Source organism: Labeo rohita, chromosome 11 (genome assembly GCF_022985175.1).
Source record: "Labeo rohita strain BAU-BD-2019 chromosome 11, IGBB_LRoh.1.0, whole genome shotgun sequence".
NCBI lineage: Eukaryota > Metazoa > Chordata > Actinopteri > Cypriniformes > Cyprinidae > Labeo > Labeo rohita.
The window spans coordinates 11,376,700-11,401,911 of record NC_066879.1 but is presented as its reverse complement, the minus strand read 5'-3'; the positions used below and the strand labels follow the sequence as shown (position 1 = coordinate 11,401,911).

Genomic DNA, 25,212 nt, shown 5'->3' with positions numbered 1-25,212 from the left:
GGCTAGAGCAAGTACTTTATTTTCTGTCAACATTTTTATATTCATAAACAAAAATCTGTGAAATCAGATACTGTGGATATTCCGTATCATAACAGCCAAAGCGTCTCAACTAAAAAAACGCTGTGCCTCAGAAGCACTTACAGCTGGGGGTTTTCATCAGTCTGACGTGTTTCATTGTAGATTCACATGTTCTTTTTTAATCAACAGTTGAATGTGGATAAGTTTCATGAAAAAAGCAACATTTTGAACAAACAGCTGAGATAATTGTGTTTTTGTCAAAGACTACATCCGAATAGGATTCAGAACGATGATCAAAGCATAGATGAAGTCCATCAACACCCCCAAAGCTTCACAGTCCTGAACCACTCCCTGGATCAGCATTTCATTTGCTAATGTTAGGCAGTTTTGATTTAGGTTTTGAAGCATGGATGCTGGTTTGAGCTGGTTAAAACTGGTCTTTAGCTGGTCCTAAGCTAGTCCCATATGCTGTTTAATGTTTGATGACTGCGTTATTTTACATATGCATCTGCTTATATGCGCGATCACTTGTTTCTGCTTCTTCTTCGCTGTGTTTTGATCCAGACGATGTGTAATGGTGGGAAGAGGGTTAAAGGAGCTTAGCATTCAGGATGATCTCTGTAATCTCAGACGAGAGACCAGATCCAATAAAAGTGTTCTGTTAAGACAGGGGTGCCCAAACTCTAATCTAAAGGAGCACTGTCCTGCAGAGTTTAGCTCCAGTTTCAATTTAACACACCTGAACTAACTAATCAATGTCTTACTAGGCACATTAGAAACTTACAGGCAGGTGTGTTAAGGCAAGATGGAGCTAAACTCTGCAGGACAGCAGCAAATGTTGTGACTAATGGCTTACTCATACTCCACTCTTTAAGATGGGTAAATATTTCAACATCCAAAAAATTACTAATTAAAGAATAGTTTGAGTGTGAACTCACGCACTGCCAAATTCACCATTAATGTGGTCAAACCATCCTCTTCAAAGTGTTCTCCCGTAACAGTTTGACAGCTGAAAACCCCCTGCGGTTTTACACCTCTTATCATACAAGGGTGCCGTCCAGTGCTGCACCATGTCTGAAGGCTTTTATCCAGGCCCAGCAGAGCTCTATAACAGCTTAATGCATCTGAAGAGAGACTGTCAGGAGGATGCCAGCACTATCTAGGGCACTGAGTGGCTCCTGCTTCTAAAGTCTTCCTTGAATGGTAAACATGGATGAAAGCTTTCTATACCCTCTCATCCAACTGGAAATACATAAAAAGCAACATACAGGCTTTTTGCACTCCAGATACGGCATTAGAGTGCAATTGCTAGTACTGCTGTTTCATTTCAGAGTGACTTAAACATAGCGTTGGAAAATGAAGCTAAGATGGATCTCAAATGGCATGAGTTTATTAAGAGGGTGAAGTGTACCATTTCACCAAAATGAATGGTAGAAAGGCAAAAATGTTAACTATTTTTGACAAGTTTTAAACATTCGCCAGACAGCCCTGCCCCTTACTCATGCTGTTTGCTCAGTGTTGCTGTGCGGTGTTGCTGATCAATAAGGCAGATCAATATTATGAATGCACCACAGACTCATAGTGTTAGACTTTCAAAAGAATCAACCCATAAATGTTTTATTTTTGAAGTTGTTTTGGCAAACTAAATGAGTATTGATGCTAAATAGATGGAAGGATCCAAATCTGCAAGCTTGTTCTACACACTAAAAGTACTGCCATCAAGTTGTGCCACAAGTCATGTAGGGCATAAAACCTGCCAGATCGGCTTTGCGGATCACTCCGCTGTGGCGACCCCGATAAAGGGAGCAAGCCGAAGGAGAGAGTCTGACAGCCACTTCCAGGATCAAAAACTAACATTCTGTCACAGCTGCCAATGACTTTGCAGAGATGGACTTCTTGTGATTACTGCAAATCATGAAAACATCACAGCGCATCAGATTATATATTTATATATATATAATTTGCAATATAATAACCACTCTGAACAATACAGACACGTGAAAAAGTTAGGACACCCTATTGAATTCCGTGGTTTTCCGTATCAGGACATCATTAAAAAAATGGTCCTTGGCTGGTCTTAAAATTTTGAAAATAAAACAACAACACATGACAAACTGCACCATGTCATTATTTACTGAACAAAAATAAAGCCAAAATGGAAAAGCCACGTGTGATAAAGTTAGGACACCCTTACTGTTAACATTGGAATTAAGAGGGTAAATAACAGTCAAGCACTGCTAATCAAATACCTTTGATTAACTGATCATCAGCAAGTCTGAGTGCCTCTATAAAAGCATAAGCTTTGGCAGTTTGCTGGTCTGGAGTCTTCAGGTGTGTGTTAACACAATGCCAAGGAGGTTAGACATCATCAATCATCTTAGAGAAGCAATTGTTGCTGCCATCAATCTGAGAAGAGTAATGCGGCCATTTCCAAACAATTTGAAGTTTATTCACAAGTGGAAGACATTTAAAACAGACACCTCTCCTTCCAGGAGTGGACATCCCAGAAAATACACCCTCAGTTAACATGTTAAACTATAAAGTTCATGTCAATACCATTAGAAAAATATTGGACAAAAATGGCATGTTTGGAAGGCTTGGCAGAAGAAAGTCTCTTCCATATATAAAAAAAAACATTGCAGCACAGTTTAGGTCTGCAAAGCTGCATCTGAACAAAACACAAATCTTCTGGAATAATGTCCTTTGAACAGACAAGACCAAAGTGGAGATGTTTGGCCATAATGCACAGCGCCAAGTTTAGTGAAAACCTAAAGAGCATGATAATTTTGGGCTTGTTTTGTAGCCACAGGACCTGGGCATCTCACAGTCATTGAGTTGGCCATTAACTCCTCTGTATGTCAAAGTATTCTAGAGACAAATGCGAGGGCATCTGTCCGACATCTAAAGTGGGGCCAAAATTGGGTCATGCAACAGGACAATGATCCCAAGCACACCAGCAAATCTACATAAGAATTTCTGCAAAGAAAAGAATCAAGGTGTTGCAATAGCCCAGTCCAAGTCCAGAGCTCATCCTGACTCAAATGCTGTGTTGAGAGCTGCGCATAAGCAAATGCCCTAAAACCTCAATAAACTGGAGCAATGTTGAAAGAAGAGTGGTCCAAATTCCTCCAGAACGATGTGAGAGACTGATAAAGTCACACAGAAAATGAATGTTTTAAGTTATTGCTGCTAAAAGTGAATCTACAAGCAACTGACTCATAGGATGTCCTAACTTTGTCACACACGACCTTTCCCTCTTGCATGTATTTTTCTCAAATAAATAATGACACTGTGTGATATGTCATGTGATGACGTTTATCTGAGGATTTATTTTCCAAATTTTAAGACCTGCCAAGGACCACATAATTTTTTATTATGTCCTGATACAGAAAACCATGAAATTCAATAGGGTGTCCTAACTTTTTCACATGACTGTATAAGTATATGTGCTGCCGGGTTTAGTGCTGCTGACTGAAGCGCGTCACACTTCTGCATTTTCCTCTGAAAATGGCAGCACAGATTTATGCTATCAGTTTGAATGGGAATCTTATATAGTATTATAGTTAATCGAACTGAAGCGGTGACTGTGCATTAACAGCTGTCACCCATGTCTGTACACAAATGAGTGATCTGAACTTACACAGTGCATTTTATTTTGGTCACGCATGCACATCTGCGTACCACTTATGTGCACCCCTGACAATATTGCATTCTGAATCATTGATATAATTCATAATAAAAGGTCACCTGCCAACTGGCAAGTAACATTTTTTTAATTTACTCGCCAAAGCTGCTTTTCACTCCAAGTTTGGCGCTTGATGAATGTTAATATTAAGCCCTCTTTTATTCTGCTATATCAGCCAACCAACAGTTAAGTGCATCAGTAGCGTATCCAATCTTGCACAATTTTTTTTTCTTCAATTAATTAAGTACATCACCTGGGTATTTGGAGTGCACTTCTTGTTGTTGTTGAAATTTCAACACTACTTATACCACAAAATGGCATTGGAAAAGTGGCCAGCTGTTACATTTATACATTTCAAAACTGCAGTGGCAGCCTCAGCCTTGGATTCCTCGTCATCACAGTGAATCCTGCTCTGGCATAATACATGGATGAACAGGGGCACAACTGCACATTTGCTGATGGGTATTCAAGATCAATGATGGCGCCTCCCTGTATTCTAGCCCCTAACACTAACTCCCACAGAAAACTGTCTGCAAATCAGTGCCCAAAAGACCATAAATTAGCTTGTGCATGGAAAGGAAGGGAAAAAATGTGCTATAACCCCTTTAACTCTTGATGGCTGACCCCAGACAGTAGAACACTTTTTTTTAGTCATTTTTTTTTCTAACACGCTCACTTTTTAGTTAATTTTGGAGGAATTACTACATATAATTAATTTGCCTCATTTCCTCAAAGTCATTCATATTTTTGTACATTTGCGAACAAAACTCATTTTAAAGAACATCTGAATTTTTTTCATTTTTACTTATAGAGGTAATCCATGGAAAATTTGCCATGCTTAAGTGGAAGATTTCTGCCACCTGGAAGAAAAAATTATCATGATATTCTCACTATTGACTATTAGATGGCAGCAGAGGATCATTCAATGTCTCATTTAGCCTACCATTCCCACTCCGTAATATAGCTCTTTTCACATTTTACTTTTGGATTTATATTTAGACATTATAAAATCTCACTACCAGATGTACACTACCAGTCAAAAGTTTCTAAACAGTAAGATTTTTAATGTTTTTTTAAGAAGTCACTTCTTCTCACCAAGCCTGCATTTATTTTATCCAAAGTACAGCAACAACAGTACAATTTTTGAAACATTTTTACTATTTAAAATAACTGTTTTCTATTGGAAAATATTTTAAAATGTAATTTATTCCTGTGATTTCAAAGCTGAATTTTTGGCATCATTACTTTAGTCACACGATCCTTCAGAAATCATTCTAATATGCTGATTTGCTCCTCAAAAACATTTATTTTTATTATTATTATGTTGAAAATAGCTGAGTAGAATTGTTTTCAGGTTTCTTTGATGAATAGAAAGTTCAGAAAAACAGCATTTATCTGCGCTACATTACGGAGTGGGAATGGTAGGCTAAATGAGACAATGAATGATCCTCTTTTGTATAATGTTACAAAAAATAGAAATTTTTGGTAACATTATAAATGTCTTTATCATCACTTTTGATCAATGTAAAGCATCCTTCCTAAATAAAAGTGTTAAATTTCTCTCTCTCTCTCTCTATATATATATCTATCTATATCTATATCTATATATATATATATATACACACACACACACACACACACACACTGACTCCAAGCTTTTTAATGGTATAGTGTATAATGTTACAAAAGCTTTTTATTCCAGATAAATGCTGATCTCTAGATCTTTCTATTCATCAAAGAATCCTGAAAAAAATTTACTCAACTGTTTTGATAAAAGTAATAATAAAAAATGTTTCTTGAACAGCAAATCAGCAAATTAGAATAATTTCTGAAGGATCATGTGACACCGAAGACTGTAGTAATGATGCTGAAAATTTAGCTTTGATAACAGGAATAAATTACATTTTAAAATATACTGAAATTGAAAGTAGTTATTTTAAATAGTAAAAATATTTCACAATATTACTGCTTTTGCTGTATTTTGGATCAATAAATGCAGGCTTGGTGAGCAGAAGAACATTCTTTAAAAACATTAAAAATCTTTTTTTAAAAAACTTTTGATTAGTGTATGAAGTAACAAAAAAAAAAAAAAACTCATCTCATGACCTATTTTTAAATCAAAACAAAAAATATTTGGCAAAAGGTGCCTAGTTTGTATCCTCATTAACAATCTCCTCAGTTCAAACGTAAACCAAATGCCGATTTACAAACATGTCATGACTTTTTTGTTTATTTATTTATTTTGAGCAATAGAGATACTGTTAATCAGAAGTGAACTAATATTATAGTAAATCACTTTGCCCTCTTAGGTTACAACGTTAAATGTTGAATGACTTAATGACTTACAATAAAAAAAATAATTTCCAATCAATTTCTGTTAGTTCACTTGGACATTGCTGCCCTCATTTGAATGGATTCTTTGTCTTTCCCCCCTTGTCTTTTCTGTTCTGCGCCCCAGAACGTTTCCCTCCTTTATTCATTTTGGTCATGTGACCACGTGTGTGACAGAATGTGTTGAATGGTGAGTGTTTGATATGTACTCAGTTTATAAAAAAAACATTTTTGAACATAATTTACAGTAGCAGTTGTGTTATGTGAAATTGGGGCACTCACCCCTCTGGGTGCTGGAGTATAGAGACCATCAGCTCCACGGCCAGCGCTCCGGCAATCATGGCCAGCCCTGGGCGGCTCACCGTGCACTGCTGGTCTAGAGTTCTATCTCTGGTAGACTAATAACGAAATAACAGATTTAAGCAACTAATGAAACACAAATCATGGAAACAAAACATATTAACTATTCAGTCTGTAAAATGTGTTATTTTTGCTAAGTGATGGATAAACTCAGTAGGGAACCGTTCTCAATCATATGTTGCTGTAGGATATGACTTCCAGCAATAGTGTCCACTGAATTGAAGTCACTTTAGCGTATGATTGATTGGTTTCAGCCACACATTTGATTTTCTAATATAATACATGTCCTGAGGAAAAGCTAATTTCAGCTATGAAAGTACTTGATTAAAACTCACATCTCCAGGGGCGACCACATCATTACAGAAGTAGCAGCCAAGACGATGTCCGGGTATGTTGGAGAACAGAGACGCTCCTGAGAATGAACAGAAGTCATGATTATAATAGAATAACTACAAGAAGGCATCACAATACAGCATCTCAGCTTTGTAGGTTGGCTGAATTAGTTCCCACAGCGTTTGACCAATGAACCTTGACCAATAAATGCTGTGAACCAATCCTTTGGATGAAAAGATTTGGACCTACATTTAAACTGATCGTATGTGTTACTTATTAGTGTACAAGAGCAAAATAAATGTTGGAAATTTTTGATTTGAACTTATCCGTCACAGTTTTACAGATCAGATCTTTAGATTTTATTTATGGAAGAGCACAATGCAATTACACCCAATAAACAGATAACATTTTTCCTCTTTCCTGGGGTCATTTCCACTAAACATTACTGGACTGGATCTGTTTGCTGAATGCAGCAATTACATGCCTACAATAGAAGACAGACATAATGAAAAGATATAGCTGCAAGCAGCAATTGCAGGGCCAAGCACAAAAGAGGCAGAATGAGGAGCTAAGCATGGCAAGGAGCAACGCACCGACTACAACAATGAGTAATTAAAGCCATTTTAGGATGATATCAGTTGAAATAGCTGAAAAAATCATAAATACAACCAATAATAATACAATTTAATGGCTTGCCACTTTTGACCAATAGGTGGTGCTGTTTTCAAATTGATGTGATGTGTTCTGTGTGAGGTGACACACAAGGTTTGGTGTCATTATGTCAAAGCTTTACAGAGATGCAGCCTCAGATTCATTTTGGCATCATGCCTCAAAAATGTGCAGTGGCGCTGTACAAAAATGGTTTTGTCTACGATAAATTAGTTCAAAATTTGTATTAAAGTAAAAAACGCTTCGAAACTCTGTGTATACTTTCAAATGAACCAATTCAAATAGGAAACGTGTGTGCATAGATGATTTGCATGAAATTTAATGTGTGTGCAATGCACACTGTGCATTTGTTTAAGATGGCTTTCAGTTCAATAATTTAAAAAAACCCTACATTTTGGATTTTTATTCAACTAATGTGGGAAAACTGTGATCTGTACTGTATTTTTTTTACTATAATTGACAGATTCAGAAAAAAAACACAATACGGGAGTGGGAGTCATTCTTCCGGGATTGGGACAGGACGGGACAGGATTTTCTCCCAGTTTTTTCATGGGTCTGGGATGGGACGGGATGTTTTTTGTGGGAGTGGGATGGGAGAGGTTAAAAAAATCCACTCCCGTGTCACTCTCTAGTAGGCACGCTCATAACGGAAGCGACGGTTTTTCCAGGCGCGTCCGCGCCACATCAAGATAATAAACGTATCTTCTCTAGTGAGCGAGCGGCAGTTTGAACTTTGGTCTGAGCAGATAAATGGTCCGTGTGGCGCGATTCAAATGACTTGTGCTGTTTCATTTCGCTTTTGGCACATAAAAATTATTTCGAACATTTAGCGAACTCTTCATATCGTTTCATCAAGGAAAATTATATTGTGATAATCGTCATGGAATTATTGCCCAGCCCTAAACTGAAGTACATCACGCATTATAACAAATGCCTGCAGAGGGCACCAACAGCCTGAAGATTGCTTTTACACTTTACTGCTTGATCTAATCATTGGTTAATATTGAATCAACAACATTTAACATAGATGTCCACTTAATCTTTAATATTTGGCCATTTCTTTATGACAGAAAAACTATAGCCACTGTAATTTCTTGAATATGTGGATATCACAATGTGTAAACTCAGAGTGAGGGTTTAATCTTTTATTTTTAAATAAATAATTTAATTACGTAATGGAAGCAGCATTTCCTATGAATGGAGCCGCTCTGAGATTCACTTATGTAACCTACACGCATGTAAATAATTAAAGCGCATGTATTAAACCTGCATGGCATATATCTATTTAACTGAATTGTAGTGTTTGTGAATTCTTAATAGCATTATGCTTTATTATGATTTTTAAATGGGTTTAATATGTGGAATGCACCACTTACGGTATTTTGCCGATTACTCGACATGGGCAAAATCAGTGTTTTCCTGTGTAATTAGGCTACCAGGGGTTGTTTTTTTCACGTCCACGGGTTGAAGCGACCCAAATAATGTAATATTTATCCCCGGGAGTGCTAATTTTACCAGGGGAACACAAACTTGTATTTTACCCCCCAGAACGCGATTAGGCTATTTTTGGGCTAGTTTTGATTAGCAATTAGGCAGGTTTTGTTGTGAAAACCTGGCAACCCTGGTCAAAATGCAATCGAGGATTTTTAAAAAACAACTACTCGAATAGAATCGAGGAGTCGTTGCAGTCGTAAATGAGACACAACACATATAAGAAGCGTCCAAAATATTCAACATTTTGCAGATTCATTTAAGCAATACTGTATGTATAAACAAAATGGATTGTAAATGCTATCCTTTTTATTTTGCAATGTGGAAGTAAGCAGGATCCAGTAAATGGTAAACTATTTGTGTTACAAATCAGTTTTTATGATTATAATAATAAATTAAAATAACATTTACAAATACCAGTTTGCAATATCTAGTACCGTTTTTGTACAGCTAAAATAAGTGGAAGCAGCTGACACCGAAAGCTTTACATATGGCCGCATTGTTAAGAAAAAACAAGGTGGATATAATGCAATTAATTTATCTAATTAATTATTTCTAAAAATGGCTGTAAAATGAATATGTTAATAATTATGCCATAAAAAAAACATGGAAAAAGAGCAAGTAATCATGTCCCGTAAGTAATTAGGAATTTTCCATCAGGGCTATAGATTTGATGAGATCAATTCAAGCTTGAAGTAGCACCTTCATGATTTTTCATGAGTCACACCTGCTACAACAGGCACCACAGGCAGCGCGGCAAACACGTACGGCCAGCAGCGGCTCAGAATGAGTCACGAGCCGCTCGCACAGGATGTGCTCTTGCATTGGCAGCTCGATGGAGTGAAAATAATAGAACAGAAAGCAGGGGTCTTGATTTGTAAAAATGTAACTTGACAGTCTTAAAAGCATGGCACTCGGGACACAGAAAAGCATTGTGATGGAACATAACGTTTTTAAAATATCGTAGGTTGAATACAAGAATCTCTTTTGTGTGAACATCACCTCAAGCTTTACCGTACCTCAGACAGATTGACAAAGATCTCAATGCAGCAAGAAGATGAAGTACAACTCGGTGACCTTAAGTAAAAGGCCAATAGCTAGTAGTCTTTGCATGCAATGAGTCATACCCTGTTGAAAAAAACAGCATATGCTGTTTTGAAGCATGGCTGCTGGTTTAAGCTGGTCCTTCGCTGGTCCTTAGCTGGTCATGAGCTGGTTTAAGCTGGTTCTTAGCTGGTCATGTGCTAAGCTAGTTGCTTAGGACCGGCAAATGACCAGCTTAAACCAGCTTATGACCAGCTAAGGACCAACTCAAACTAGCATAAAGCAGCCATGCTTTAAAACATACCTAACCAGCATATGCTGTTTTTTCAGCAGGAAGGTGGATAGTCTTAAAGGAGAAGTCCACTTCCAAAACAAAGATTCACATATAATGTACTCACCCCATTGTCATCCAAGATGTTCATGTCTGTTTTTCTTCAGTCGTAAAGAATTTTTTCTTCATATAATGGACTGATATGGTGCCTCGATTTTGAACTTGCAAAATGCAGCTTAAATGCGGCTTCAAACGATCCCAAATGCAGTTGTAAACGATCCCAGCCGAGAAAGATGGGTCTTATCTAGCAAAACGATCGGTTATTTTCATTAAAAAAATACAATTTAAACACTTTTTATTCTCAAACGCTCGTCTTGTCTTGCTCTCGTTGAACTCTGTGTATTCTGGCTTAAAACAGTTAGGGTATGTTGAAAAACTCCCTCCCTATTTTCTCCCTCAACTTCAAAAATCATTTCAAAATCATCCTACATCGCTGCAGAAGTACCAACTCAGTCTTTGCAAAGTGAACATTCAAAGAAGATCAAACACCCTTAACAAAAAAGGTAAAACAGCGATATAAGACGATTTTGAAGTTGAGGGAGAACATGAGATGGGAGTTTTTCAACATACCCTAACTAAAACAGTCTAGGCAGAGTAAGACAAGACGAGCATTTGGCATTAAAAAGTATATACGCTGTATTATTTTTATTAAAATAGCCAATCGTTACGCTAGATAAGACCCTTGTTTCTCGGCTGGGATCGTTTGCAACCGCATTTGGGATCATTTGAAGTCGCATTTAAACTGCATTTTGGAAGTCGGGGCACCATTTCAGTCCATTATATGAAGAAAAATGCTGAAATGTTTTCCTCAAAAAATATAATTTCTTTACAACTGAAGAAAGAAAGACATGAATTTGGATTTGTTTCTCACAAACATCAAGCTTTTGGCTTCACAAGATGTTAATTGATGGACTGGAGTTGTGGATTAATTGTTGATTATTGTGATGTTTTTATCAACTGTTTAGACTCTCATTCTGACGGCACCCATTCACTGCAGAGGATCCATTGGTGAGTAAGTGATGGAATGCTACATTTCTACAAATCTGATGAAGAAACAAACTCATCTACATCCTGAATGGCATAAGGATTAGCACAATTTTAGCAAATGTTCATTTTTGGGTGAACTACTCCTTTAACTTTGATGACCTGACATTTTGCATTTGAGGTTTACTATAGATCTCTGCTTTGTGTTTACTAGGGCTGTCCTGGACAAAAGATTTTTCTGGTCGCCTAGTAGTCGTTCATTTTAAGCATTAGTAGACTCTTAGTTGCATGTTTATTATTAAATATAATTATATAAATCATAATAATGAGCCTTTAATTGCCTACTTAGCCTAAGCGCATAAACAAAAATAGCTTGCCACAGCACACAGAACAGATATAATAATTATGAATGTGTCAGGGAAAAACAGCAAGGAGACTGCATTAACATTTTTTTTTTTTTTACAACAATGTACAAACCAGAATAACAACAAGATATCACATATCAATTAAATTGATTCACTAGGTTTGTGTAATATACTTAGAAATCTGCTCAGCAGCTATAGTCCAGATCTTTAATGTAGAGACTGCATAACATTTTAATCATTTATTATTAAACTAGCGCTTTCTTTGTTTTCGTCTTAAGAGATGAAGTCAGTGATAGTGACTCGTCATCTCTGCAGTAGTGATGTGCCTGTATGCATGTTTCATACAGATTACATAACCTGAGAATATTTGTTTTCTATTTGAATTGGTTAATTTAAAAGTACATTTCGCTTTCTACAGATATATTTTTCGTGTCTGTAAGGCAAGTATACACAGAGTTTTGAAGTTTTGCACTCAGGTTCAGAGACCAAGACGGCAGAAAGTGCATTCTGCTTGGTTTCATTATTTTACAAAAGTCCAACGTTTTGTTGTTATGCTGAGTGCATGCAAATAAACTTCTTCACAGAAGAAGTTTATCGAAAGATGTATTACTATTATCTGTATGACACAAAATTACAGAGTATTTTAAGAGCAACTGAAAGTGCCTCCATCTGTCATGCAGTGAACGTGCTACTATTCAGCTTTCACACTCCGCACAGACACTTCAATAGCGCACATTTTTCTAGGTTAACATATCTGATGTCGATGAATGATGGCGAGCGTTTGGATGTCCTGCCCCTTGTACTATATTACCCATAGACCAGCCGTTAGAGTGACTTTGCTACTTCCTATGTTTTTTTTTGTTTTTTTTTCTGCTACTAAATTTAAATTGAATTAAATTAGGGGGTAGCTCTAGTGTTTACATATAACTTCATCCAAACAGCAATGAAAGTTGTGAAAAATATATAGATATGCTTCAGCTGTACCTGGTGTGATGGAGGCTGCTGGTGTGGAAGAAGACGAGGAGTTGGAGGAAGCAGACATGGGGCTAGACACTTCAGACTGTGACTCCTTGGGTTTCTTAAGGCCATGTCTCATTACCACAAACGTGTCGAATCCCAGAGCAGCATTAACTATTAACTGCAGAGAAAAATTAAAAAATGATTAAAAAAAAATTGTTCACAGTTTGGAAATCATTAAAGTAAACCAAAAGCTTTTACGCAAACAAGGGAAAACTAAAATTATTTGTTAATTTCCAGGTTTATATTGGACTTTAATTTGGATTTGCTCACGGCCTTTTGGGCCTAGCAGCTGCACTGTTATTATTACTAATAACAGTAAACCATTATTATAATGAAATGGCATTCTGCTTCTGTCGTTCCATTCTACTGTTGGGGAGTGATGTGTTCATTACATGTTCATTAGATGGTCTATATTTTGACAGGTTATAATTTTTATTAAAGAAAATTACACCTGTCAGAATCGTTATATTTTGTACTGAAGCACACTAAATCAGCCATTATGCATTTAGCATATATGAAGAGTTCAGATGCAAAACCAGCTAAAAGCCATCTTGGTCAAAAATGAAATAATGATACCGAGTGAATGCTCTCGACACATATTATACGTCCATCAAATACCTTTTCTTCAAACTCGCTAAAATACCAGCCTCAGCCCAATCAGAAGTACCGGTACTTACATAGAAACCTATACAACTGAGTCTGATAAAAATGCATTTTTTAAAGAAAGACGTCAGATGGATTTAGCTGGTTTTGCATCTGAACTCTTCATATGCAAAACTGAAAGCCATGATTCCTTTGCTATTTTTGTCCACGACTGCCAGTTTTGTTGCAGTATATATATGTATATAGTAGTCAACATTTGAAGTGGATCAAAACCTTTCATCAAGTTGTTGATGATCTACTCCAAATGTTGACTACTACATATATATATATATATATATATATATATATATATGTGTGTGTGTGTGTGTGTATATATATATATATATATATATATATATATATATATACACACACACACACACACTCAAAAATGTAAATCATTTTATTTTTTAGGGTCTTAATGAAAAGTCTATAATATACTTTGGTTAAAAATTCTCAATGGTAGTGTACAACAACATACTTTTTACCTTGTCAAAATGAGCTCTGCAAAAATCAACCCATTCTAAAGGATTGTTCCTTTAAATGCGAATGAGCTGTGCTCGCCCCGCCCCTCTCTTCTCTCTGTGGAATGAAGAGCTGTGCTCTGAGAGAGTGTTTACTTTAGCCGCATTTAGCACGTTTAGCCGCAAAACTTACTAACTAGCATGTTATTAGGAAAGGTGATTGCAGAGATTCATAAAAAAAAACCTTATACTCACTTCTGCTGTATGTGAAGCTGGATCACGAAAGATTTGCACGAATATAGATGCATTTATGTAGATCGGGAGGCGCATTCCCTTCACAAATAAACGTAATCCACTGCTTCAGCGACTCAGATGTCGGGAGTAAATGACGACCACTATGTTCATTATTACATCCAGCTACACATAACCTCAATCGCTCAATCAGAGATATTCTTGTCTAAATTACATCCCTGCTCCGGCATCGAAACAATGGAGGTCGGACTGTTACAGCTGATTTAGGATGGGTCTGAGGTAAGACGCTCATGTCAATCAACTATTGTGGGATGGTTAATTAATGTTCAAACAACATGTAAAAGTGAACTTTGCATCCGCTGACCCCTTTAAGTCAGTCATTATTTTAGACCAGTTAAATCTTTTGCTGTAGTGTTTCAGAGGAAACATCAGCTTACATTTCCAAATATTTATTCTTCGAATAATTGAAATAATCCAGTGAGATTTGTGTTTGCACAAGGAGTCTGACAACAGCCAGTGCTCGAAAACAGAGATCTGACCTCATTATCATTAAGTCTGTCTGGAATGACATGAAGAAACAGATCAAACTGAGACAGACTAAATACAGAAGAACTGTGAAGAACCCATATACCCATTTTAGAGAATGAAGTGCTGCAAATATAGAAACATCCTATTATGTCAAGTAGAGGTTATTTGTTTTCTTTTTTTCTTTTTTTTTTTTTATCAGATACACAGGACAAACTCTGTGTAGCACTTACTAACAACTGTGACAATAACCTACAATAAAAAAGGCAGGCAGCCATGGGAGGAGAAAATACAGTAAATAAATAAATAAATAAAAGATGAAAGTCTGGAGGGAGGAAGCTACCTTTCTCTGGCTAGCAGCGATGACTGTCGGAAGCCAGCGGCTCTCACGAGTGTCCATCAACAGGAAGACCACATCGTGTTCAGAGATAAGCTTCTCCAGCTGTTCCACATCCTGCCGAGCTTGAGCCACTGTCAACTCAGAAAAGTTCACTGGGTGGCCTGGCATTGGGATACTCATGTTGTAGCCCTCTGCATTCTGAAAGGTAATTCACAACAGATTAAATACAAAAACTGTTTAGTTATTAAAAAAGCCAAAACATTATGTTTAAATATATATAATTAAAAATGATTTAGAAGACCAATTTCCGCAAGAGATTTTATTGAATGTTTGCAATAAAATTGACAGTGATTGAAAATGCGGTACATCCATTTTGAAGTATCTAAAAAGTAATGAGTCAGGCTGTTTACAGAGTTCTGCATTTCAGAAGGTTTGAAAATAAGCAGCTGTGTATCATCAGCATTGCTCTGAGAGTTTATCCCTTGCTTCCTGATTACATTACCAAAAGGTCACATATTGTATACAATATAAATAACAGAGGTCCTAAAACAGAGCCCTGTGGAACTTCACCTAAAAAAAAAAAAAAAAAAAAAAGAAAAGAAAATCCTATTAATAGTCTAACCAGCTTATACCAGCTTAACCAACTTAACCAAATATTAAGCAAGACAAATGTCTTAAGTACTGCGTTTATCATTCACAACTTCGACAACGAGGGGTCCACTTCCAGAACAAAAATGTATAGATAATGTACTCACCCCCTTGTCATCCAATATGTTCATGTCTTTCTTTCTTCAGCCGTAAAGAAATTATGTTTTTTGAGGAAAACATTTCAGGATTTTTCTCCATATAATGGACTGATATGGTGCCCCGAGCAGAGCAAGACAAGACGAGCATTTGACGTTAAAAAGTATATAAACTGTATTATTTTTTTTAAAGAAAATAACTAATCATTTCGCAAAAAAGCATTTGGGATCGTTTGAAGCTGCATTTAAACTAAATTTTGGAAGTTCTAACTCAGGGCACCATAGCAGTCTATTATATGGACAAAAATGCTGAGGATTTTTCTTCATATGACTTGATTGGTGCCCCAATTTTGAACTTCCAAAATGTAGTTTAAATGCAGCTTCAAAGGGCTCTAAACGATCCCAGCCGAGGAAGAAGGGTCTTATCTAGCGAAATGATCTGTTGTTTTTTCCAGAAAAAAAAAATTTGTATACTTTTTAAGCACAAAAGCTCGTGTAGCACAGGCTCTGGGATGCACGTTCACGATGCTACAAATTAGTGATGGGTCGTTCTTGAATGATTCGTTCATTGTGAACAAATTTTTAATGTGACTCGGGAAGAACGAGTCATCTGGGTGAGTGATTCGTTCAGTCGCGCATGTGCAACATCCTGTTAGGTTCTGTACTTACTGGAATTAGTTCACCTATTTTTCGAGTCGTTCGTTCATCTTATGGGGCTGTCACATGATGAACGAACGACTCAAACCCGAAAACTTGTCAGATAAGAAGTGAGGTGAGCTAATCATAGACTAAAGACCCACGTAAACAATGAATTAATCTTTTCTGTTTCTTATAGCATTATAGTTTTGTCTTGTTTGTAGTGTAATCAACATTTGTGTAAGCAGTAGATATGTTAGCGAAGTAACACATAACATTTTAATTATATTTTGCTAAAATCTTATGGGGCTGTCATGTGATGCTGATTTTGCTAAAATGAATGAAATGACTCGAAAAAAGATTCTTTCATTTTGCTGAACAAGACTCAAAGGTCCAAGTCAGTAAAATGATCCAAACTTCCCATCACTACTACGAATCACGTGTAAGTTCATCGTCTGTGTAGTCCAGCTAAAAAATGTAGAGTATGGTGAAAAACTCCATCTTATTTTTTCCTACAACTTCAAAATCATTCGACATCGTTGTACTTTTTTGTTTGTAAACAGCGTTTGACTTACTTGCACTTTCTTAGTCTTTGCGCGCTCACTTTGTAAACACTGGGTCTGTGGTTTCGCCTACGTTCGACGTGACCATTCGACATGAATCAATAGTACGTGAACGCGCATCCCAGAACCTGTGCTACATGAGCTTTTGTGCTTAAAAGGAAGACCAATTTTTATTTTCTGAAAAAAATGACCGATTGTTTCGCTAGATAAGACCATTCTTCCTCAGCTGGGATCGTTTAGAGCCCTTCAAAGCTGCATTTAAACTACATTTTGGAAGTTCAAAATCGGGGCACCAATCAAGTCCATTACATGAAGAAAAATCCTGAAATGCTTTCCTCAAAAACCATAATTTCTTTACGACTGAAGACAGAAAGACATGAACATGTTGGATGACAAGGGGGTGCGTAAATTATTTGTGAATTGTTGTTCTGGAAGTGGACTTTTCCTTTAAGTGCTATTTCTGTGCCATGGTTGGAATAAAATAGTGATAGTAAGTAGATTATCAAGATATTCATTTATTTTAGCGAAGACAGCCCAAAATTAATAACAACATTTAAATAAGACAATCTATACCTGGGAAAAGGAAAAATCTCATTTAAGACTGTCAACATGCCCTTTCAGTCTTTTGTTGTATCAAAAAAAAATGTTCTTTGTCTGCAAACCAGAGATGACTGTATCATCTCTTAATTGTATCTACAACAGTTCAATGGCATATTAAAAGTGATAATGTCAATATATAATGCAATCCTTTTGAATTACAGGATTTTACTAACACAGCTGTCATAATTATTCAACCCCTATTCAACATTTCTGAAAGCATATTAAAAAAGCAGAATTAGCTTGGGCTGTTATACATACATACATTTAGCCAATGCATGTTCTGAAGTCGAGTAGCAAATATGGTCGAGTAGCAAATATATAATCAACAAAGCTCTCATAAAAGCTATAGAGAAGAAATAGTTTTAGTATATTAGAAAGTCCAAGGCTACATAAAGATTTCCAAGATATTAAAAGTTCCTAGAGACACAGCTGGCAGCCTTAATCCTTAGTTTAAAATATGTTGTACCAGAAAACCTTTGAGGGTGTTGAGGGTAAATGTACAGCAAGAAACTTGCAAGATGACAAAAAGAGAAAAAGAGGAAAAACATTTCAGTGCAGTGTATAAGAAGAACACTAGACAAGTATGACCATCTTATTGAGGCATCTTGCCAAACACCACTTTTGACCAAGAAGAACAAAAAGACAGACTTGAACATGCTACAAATTCATTTGGCTAGACCTGTGGAGTTCTAGAAGAATATTTTATGGACTAATGTGACCAAACTGGAACTTTTTGGACCTATCAATCCAATGTCTTGGATAAGGCAAAGCTTATAAGCGGAAGAACACCATCTCCATGGTCAAACATGGAGGTGGGCCAGTCCTGTTATGGGGGTGTTTTACTGTTGCAGGAAGTGGAAATCATGACTGTATGACGAACATCATTAATTCTTTGAAGTATTAAGTATTAGAATTGTGATGCCTTTGGTGCAAAGACTGAAGCCGATAAAAGTCGATTTGGATGTTTACTTTTGAATGGCCATCCTGCAGGCAGCATTACGTAGCAAGCTTACAGGTAGCATTTATTGGAAGTTATAAGATTCTGCACCAAATCTGACTTTTGGTGGCTAAATAATTTTGAACATGCATGTTTACAGCCAATTTGATTGTTTTAATTATTCATAAACTTTACATTCTTTAATTTATTGATCTTTAGTTTATTAATGCCTTTGTTGAACTGTTTTCATAAAATAATTTATATATATATATAGACACTATATTGCCAAAAGTATTCGCTCACCTGCCTTGACTCGCATATGAACTTAAGTGACATCCAATTCCTAATCATTTGTGAGGTCACACACTGATGTTGGCCTGGCTCTCAGTCTCCACTCTAATTCATCCCAAAGGTGTTCTATCGGGTTGGGGTCAGGACTCTGTGCAGGCCAGTCAAGTTCATCCACACCAGACTCATCCATCCATGTCTTTATGGACCTTGCTTTTTGCACTGGTGCACAGTCATGTTGGAAGAGGAAGGGGCCAGCTCCAAACTGTTCCCACAAAGTTGGGAGCATGGAATTGTCCAAAATGTCTTGGTATGCTGAAGCATTCAGAGTTCCTTTCACTGGAACTAAGGCCAAGCCCAGCTCCCGAAAAACAACCCCACACCATAATCCCCCCTCCACCAAACTTTACACTTGGTACAATGCAGTCAGACAAGTACCGTTCTCCTGGCAACCACCAAACCCAGACTCGTCCATCAGATTGCCAGATGGAGAAGTGTGATTCGTCACTCCAGAGAATGTGTCTCCACTGCTCTAGAGTCCAGTGGCGGCGTGCTTTACACCACTGCATCCGACGCTTTGCATTGCACTTGGTGATGTATGGCTTGGATGCAGCTGCTCGGCCATGGAAACCCATTCCATGAAGCTCTCTACGCACTGTTCTTGAGCTAATCTGAAGGCCACATGAAGTTTGGAGGTCTATAGCGATTGACTCTGCAGAAAGTTGGCGACCTCTTCGCACTATGCACCTCAGCATCCGCTGACCCCGCTTCGTCAGTTTACGTGGCCTACCACTTCGTGGCTGAGTTGCTGTCGTTCCCAAACGCTTCCACGTTCTTATAATACAGCTGACAGTTGATCGTGGAATATTTAGGAGCGAGGAAATTTCACGACTGGACCTGCTGCACAGGTGGCATCCTATCACAGTTCCACGCTGGAATTCACTGAGCTTTTGAGAGCGATCCATTCTTTCACAAATGTTTGTAAAAACAGTCTGCATGCCTAGGTGCTTGATTTTATACACCTGTGGCCATGGAAGTGATTGGAACACCTGATTCCGATTATTTGGATAGGTGAGCGAAATTTTTTTTTGGCAATATAGTGTGTATATATATGAGTCACTGCCTAATCCAGACATTCATGTCACATTGACATTTTTGGCTTTACTGTACATCGAAAGAATTTTAATACTTTATCAGAAATTGAATTCAACCCGATAAAGTGCGAATATGGCAATATTCATCTCAAACTAGAAGAAAGAAAAAAAAAGGAGAAGAAATAAAAAATGGTTACAAAGCTCCCAGAGTCAAAGCTACGAAATTAGCAATGCCAACTTGACCACAAATGCAGAGTCTATTCAGCTTGTTTGTGTCAATACTTGTTGCAACGGAAGATATGATATCAGTTCTGTGATGTGAACAGTGAGTCAGACATCATCTCATCTCACTATCTGAGTGAAAGAAGCAGACAGAGAGAGAGAGTCGTAATTACTGCGTGGATATCCGGCCCGTCTAATTGGCCCGAGAAACGCAGGGGTTCTGTGAAGGTAAAATGTGTGGCGTAATTAGCTGAACGGGGGAGCGGATCGATACAGGATGAGCAGATGAATTAATGATGACCACAAAGTAAACACAGCAGACAGCTAATTTCATCACGGCGGACAGACGGGCAGCTGCCAACACAGACATGATAGAAAAGATTATTTAGCCAGGTGTACTGAAACATCCCTTAATAAGAGCCGTCCGTTCACACAAACACACACACACCATACGAGCGTCCACAGCTCAAGCGATCAGATGGTGCGTGTCTTACATAAGGATATCACTCTCGCTCTTGTTTTAGCACCTCCGTTCTTTGCACTCGGAAAAATAACATTTGGAGCAAATGAAGAAATTGGCATGAAAGAGACTTTTATAATGAGGCCCTTCTGAGGTGTGATCAGATAACTTGACCAGCAAGAGTGAAATGTGACGAAGATTTCTGCATTCATTTCATCGTTTAGACAGAAACTAAAACTACAGTGACAGACACTGATCAGTGGCGCAGAACTGAAGATATGGATATTTACAACAGCAAATTAATTAAAACAGCAGGGAAAATGAACAATTAACTGGCTACTGCACACAGAAATCCATCTGTAATGGAGCTTTCAATTCATGAAACACACACAGACACATGTGCCTTCTGCTCTAACATTGTACTACTCCGATAATATAGGAAATGTGGTGTGGAAGTGCTAATTGGATTAACTGCTAAATATTAACAGTAATTTGATCAGTAAAAATCAAGCACTACTTTATATTGCAACCTTTATATTTGAAAACATTTTTGCTTCTATATAGACTAGAAAGACAGATACAAAATATTTTCAATTATAAATACCCATATATTTCACAGACTTACAATAAAAACTGTATTATATATATATATATATATATATATGTACATATATATTTATATAAAACTATATATGTATTTTTAATGCATTATATACAACAGCAATTTTTTTTTCAGAAATTATGTGTATTTTTTATGCAATTTTTCTGGTAATCAAATGATTGCATAAAATATAAATTTTTCTCTAATCAAATAATAATGAAAAACTAAACTAACTCTTTATTTTTGTAATGGTCAAATGTATTAATGTATTTACGCCCTCATTTAGTGAGCGTCACAAGCGCTTCAGTAGGTGAAGCTGCACGTCTGCGTCATTCATTCACACCGTGACACACAAAACATGCAGGATTCATATTTAAATAGTCTTTTTGCGGTTTAATATAACACTATTGTAATTTAAGTGTACTGACCTACTTTTAATTTATTCATTCTAAATTCTGTGAAATTCCGTGTTATGCTGTAGATTTCATTTTTATGACTGGATTCTGTGATTCCATCTGCGTTTTCCACATCACAGAAATCATAGGGCCCTACATACATTTACTAAATTGTGACTGTTCAGCCCATATCGTGGTAATAATTCTGCATATGCAATGTATGTTAGTGTTAATAAATTTTGATTGTAAGGACAAAGTTTGTTACTTTTATAATACCAATCGTACAATGTAAATCCTGAAGTAAAACCAGTTGCTACTGATTTAGACAATGTCTATTTATAGATTTATAGATCTCAAAATCAAATCAAAAGGTAATCGTCACAACAGTGCATTAGGAAAGCACTTTCTTCATGGCTGCTAATGGCCAAACTGTCTTCTGGAATTGCAGCATGATGAATCATGGGAAGTGAAGGGGATATGATAGCAGAGAGGATTCACAGACCTTGTGGATGTAAACACCTGCCAACAGCGTTCCCACACAGAGTCATGAATATGAAGGCCAGCGAAAGTCTGAGTCACATGAGTCTGATGTTTCCGCCTCACACCGCTTTGCAGAAAACACAAGGACAACATGTACTGAAACTGATTTTGTTGCTTAGCAATGGGAACGTATCTGAGAAAAATCTCAAAATGAAGAAACGAATGAGATTGCTAGTTTAAAACGGTAAGAACTAGGGACAAAACTAGTAAATTGGTGATTAGTGAAGATGACAAGGTTTACGGTCAGTGTAGCTTTTGGTCATTTGATTTTCTACATAAAAAGAAATAAAGAGAAATGAGAAACGTTTGATTTTCGTTTTTCCGTTTTGTTTAAGAAATCGAAAAACAAAAATGTAGCTGAAATTTTTGTATTTTTGTTAATGGGTGAAAATGAATTTATGCTTTAATATTTGTTTTAAATGTTTTGTGTAAATTCCGCTCATTCATTTTTTTGATTTTACTAATATAATGACAATATAATGCACTGACTAACGTTCATGCAAGAACTATAATTCTGACAACAGGAGAAGACAGATATAAAACTGTTCTGAGTTTTACAGTGTAGTCTTTTGTTTTAATAAAATTGATTATAACTGATATCTTGAAAGGATGTGCGCTTGTGTGCAGCACCAGCTCGAACCTGTGAATCATTTTTTTAAAACAAGGACTTGCTGCCACCTACTGGCAGTTTTTGTGTCATATTTATTCATCCATGACAGCCCTAAATCAGTCAAGGTACCAGTACAAAAACACATACAGCAAAAAATAAATAAATAAATAATTCGTTTATCAACAAAAATCTATTTCAGGCCCCAGAAAAACATTTAAGAATGTTTTTTTTTTTTTTTTGTTAAATAAAAATGTGTTTAAAATTTTGTAGTCACCCTAGTTCACAGTTCCAATAAACTCCAATAAAGAAACGCGACTAGTCAAGCGCAGACCAGTATTGAAGTGTACAGGAAATATGCAGCAGTCATAACTTTGTTTTTGCTGAGTTTATTTAATTAATATTGAGTATTAACTGATGATCACTTGGATTTTTACCTCAGAAAGGGAAATAATACTGTGTCATTTATAGTCGTATAGTAAAATGTATATTTTTATTTGTATACATTTAACAGTTCATACATAGTTGTAATAAATGCATTAAGAATCAGTACAACTGCAGCAGACCAGAGGACTAGTATTCTGCCACGTGAAACAAAGGAAGAACACGGTTTGATCGTCAGCTGACCAATCATCAGAAAGGGGCGTTTAATTCCGCCCCATGTGTCGAAATTAAATATTCAAGCTGTTTATTCATTTCTCTACCCATGAACGAACAATGGAAAAAAGCTGAATTCATGTTTTTCGTTTTTTTTGGTGAAAAAAAAGCAAACAAAAAAGGAACAGTCTCCTCAATTTTCTATTTTTAATATTAAATCAAAAAATAAGTGAACAAATGATACACAAAACATTTGAAACAAATATTAGAGCATAATCTAATTTTTTACCCATGAACAAAAATGCAAAAAATCCAGCTAAATTTGCGTTTTTCTGTTTCTTAAACAAAAAAAAAAATTCAAACCATTTCTCATTTCTCTTTATAAGCAGAAAAAAAAATTGAGGGTCTTTTATTTCCTGTAGCGTATTAAAATTAACATTGCTTGGCAAACGATATGTTCGCATAATGTGTTATTCTGCCATTCCAACTAAATTAATACATGCAGAAAAAATCCTCTCCCTTCTACCACGCACTCTCTGTTCTCTGTGGTGCATCTTCCTAGCAACAACTGCAGCCATTTCAAGCGCAAAATAGTTTAAGACATGCTTTTTGGGGGGGTGTTACCGAATGGCGCAAATGCCAGTCATTTGACGAGCGCAAGCATTAGTAAAACACGTTGCGTGATTCATTTAAATAATCTCCTCCCATAAATTTTGCATTTGAAAGGGAAACTCCTAAAAATGCATATTCAATAAGGTCAGGTGCAAAAACAACTGTGTCCATGCCTTTTCAGTGCTAATTAATTTTTTAGTAAAATCTGACAGTACAAATTTAACACCAAAAGACGGTTTGCACTGGCGCAAGCTGTTAGCAAAACTGACCCCAAATATGCTATCGTTAATCCACACCATAATCAGTGTTGGGGAAGTTACTGTATTTTTTTTTAAAAGTAATGCATTACAATATTGCGTCACTCCCTAAAAAAGTAATTAATTACGTTAGTTACTTTTCATGGAATGATACTTTTTCTTATTGCTGTGCTTGCGTGTTTGTTTTTAAAAGAGAAGTCCACTTCCCAAACAACAATTTACAAATAATTTACTCACCCCCTTGTCATCCAAGATGTTTATGTCTTTCTGTCTTCAGTCATAAAGAAATGATGGTTTTTGAGGAAAGCATTTCAGGATTTTTCTCCATATAATGGACTTCATTGGTTCCAAAATGCAGTTTAAATGCAGCTTCAAAGGTCTCTAAACAATCCCAGCCGAGGAAGAAGGGTCTTATCTAGCGAAACGATTGGTTAATTTTTTTTAAAAAAATACAAATTTGTATACTTTTTAAGCACAAAATCTTGTGTAGCACAGGCTCTGGGATGCACGTCCACGATGCTACGAATTAGTGATGGGTCTTTCTTGAACAATTCGTTCATTTTGAACGAATCATCAGTGTGCCTCGGGAAGAACGAGTCGTTCAGTCGCGCATGCGCAACATCCTATTAGGTTCTGTACTGGAATTAGTTCACCTGTCACGTGATGCTGATTTTGCTAAAATGAACGGAATAAACGAAATGACTCGAAAATAGATTCGTTCATTTTGCTGAAAGAGACTCAAAGGTCAGAGTCGGCAAAATGATCCGAACTTCCCATCACTACTACGAATCACGTCTAAGTTCATCGTCTGTGTACTCCGGCTCAAAAAGGTAGAGTATGTCAAGAAAGTCCATCTTATTTTCTCCTACAACTTCAGAATTGTCTGACATCGTTGTACCTTTTTGTTTGTAAACAGCGTTTGACTTACTTGCACTTCCTTAGTCTTTGCGCGTTCCCTTTGGAAACACTGGGTCTGTAGCTCCGCCTAAGTTCCGCGTGACCTTTTGACGTGATTCAATAGTACGTAGCGGCGCGAACGTGCATCCCAGAGCCTGTGCCACACGAGCTTCTTTTGTGCTTAAAAACTATACAAATTTTTATTTTCTGAAAAAATGACGGATCGTTTCGTTAAATAAGACCCTCGACTGGGATCGCTTAGAGCCCTTTGAAGCTGCATTTAAACTACATTTTGGAAGTTCAAAATCG

At 36.7% G+C, this 25,212-nt stretch overlaps 1 protein-coding gene across 1 annotated transcript in view; it reads right to left on the bottom strand.

Annotated features, from left to right (window-relative positions):
- The window catches only part of atg7 (ATG7 autophagy related 7 homolog (S. cerevisiae)), a 126,493-nt gene that overhangs the window by 75,930 nt on the left and 25,351 nt on the right, over positions 1-25,212 (bottom strand). Inside the window, 4 exon segments of the mRNA XM_051123117.1 lie at positions 6,317-6,432; positions 6,730-6,806; positions 12,596-12,749; positions 14,858-15,052. Coding sequence (XP_050979074.1) covers positions 6,317-6,432; positions 6,730-6,806; positions 12,596-12,749; positions 14,858-15,052 — 542 coding nt within the window.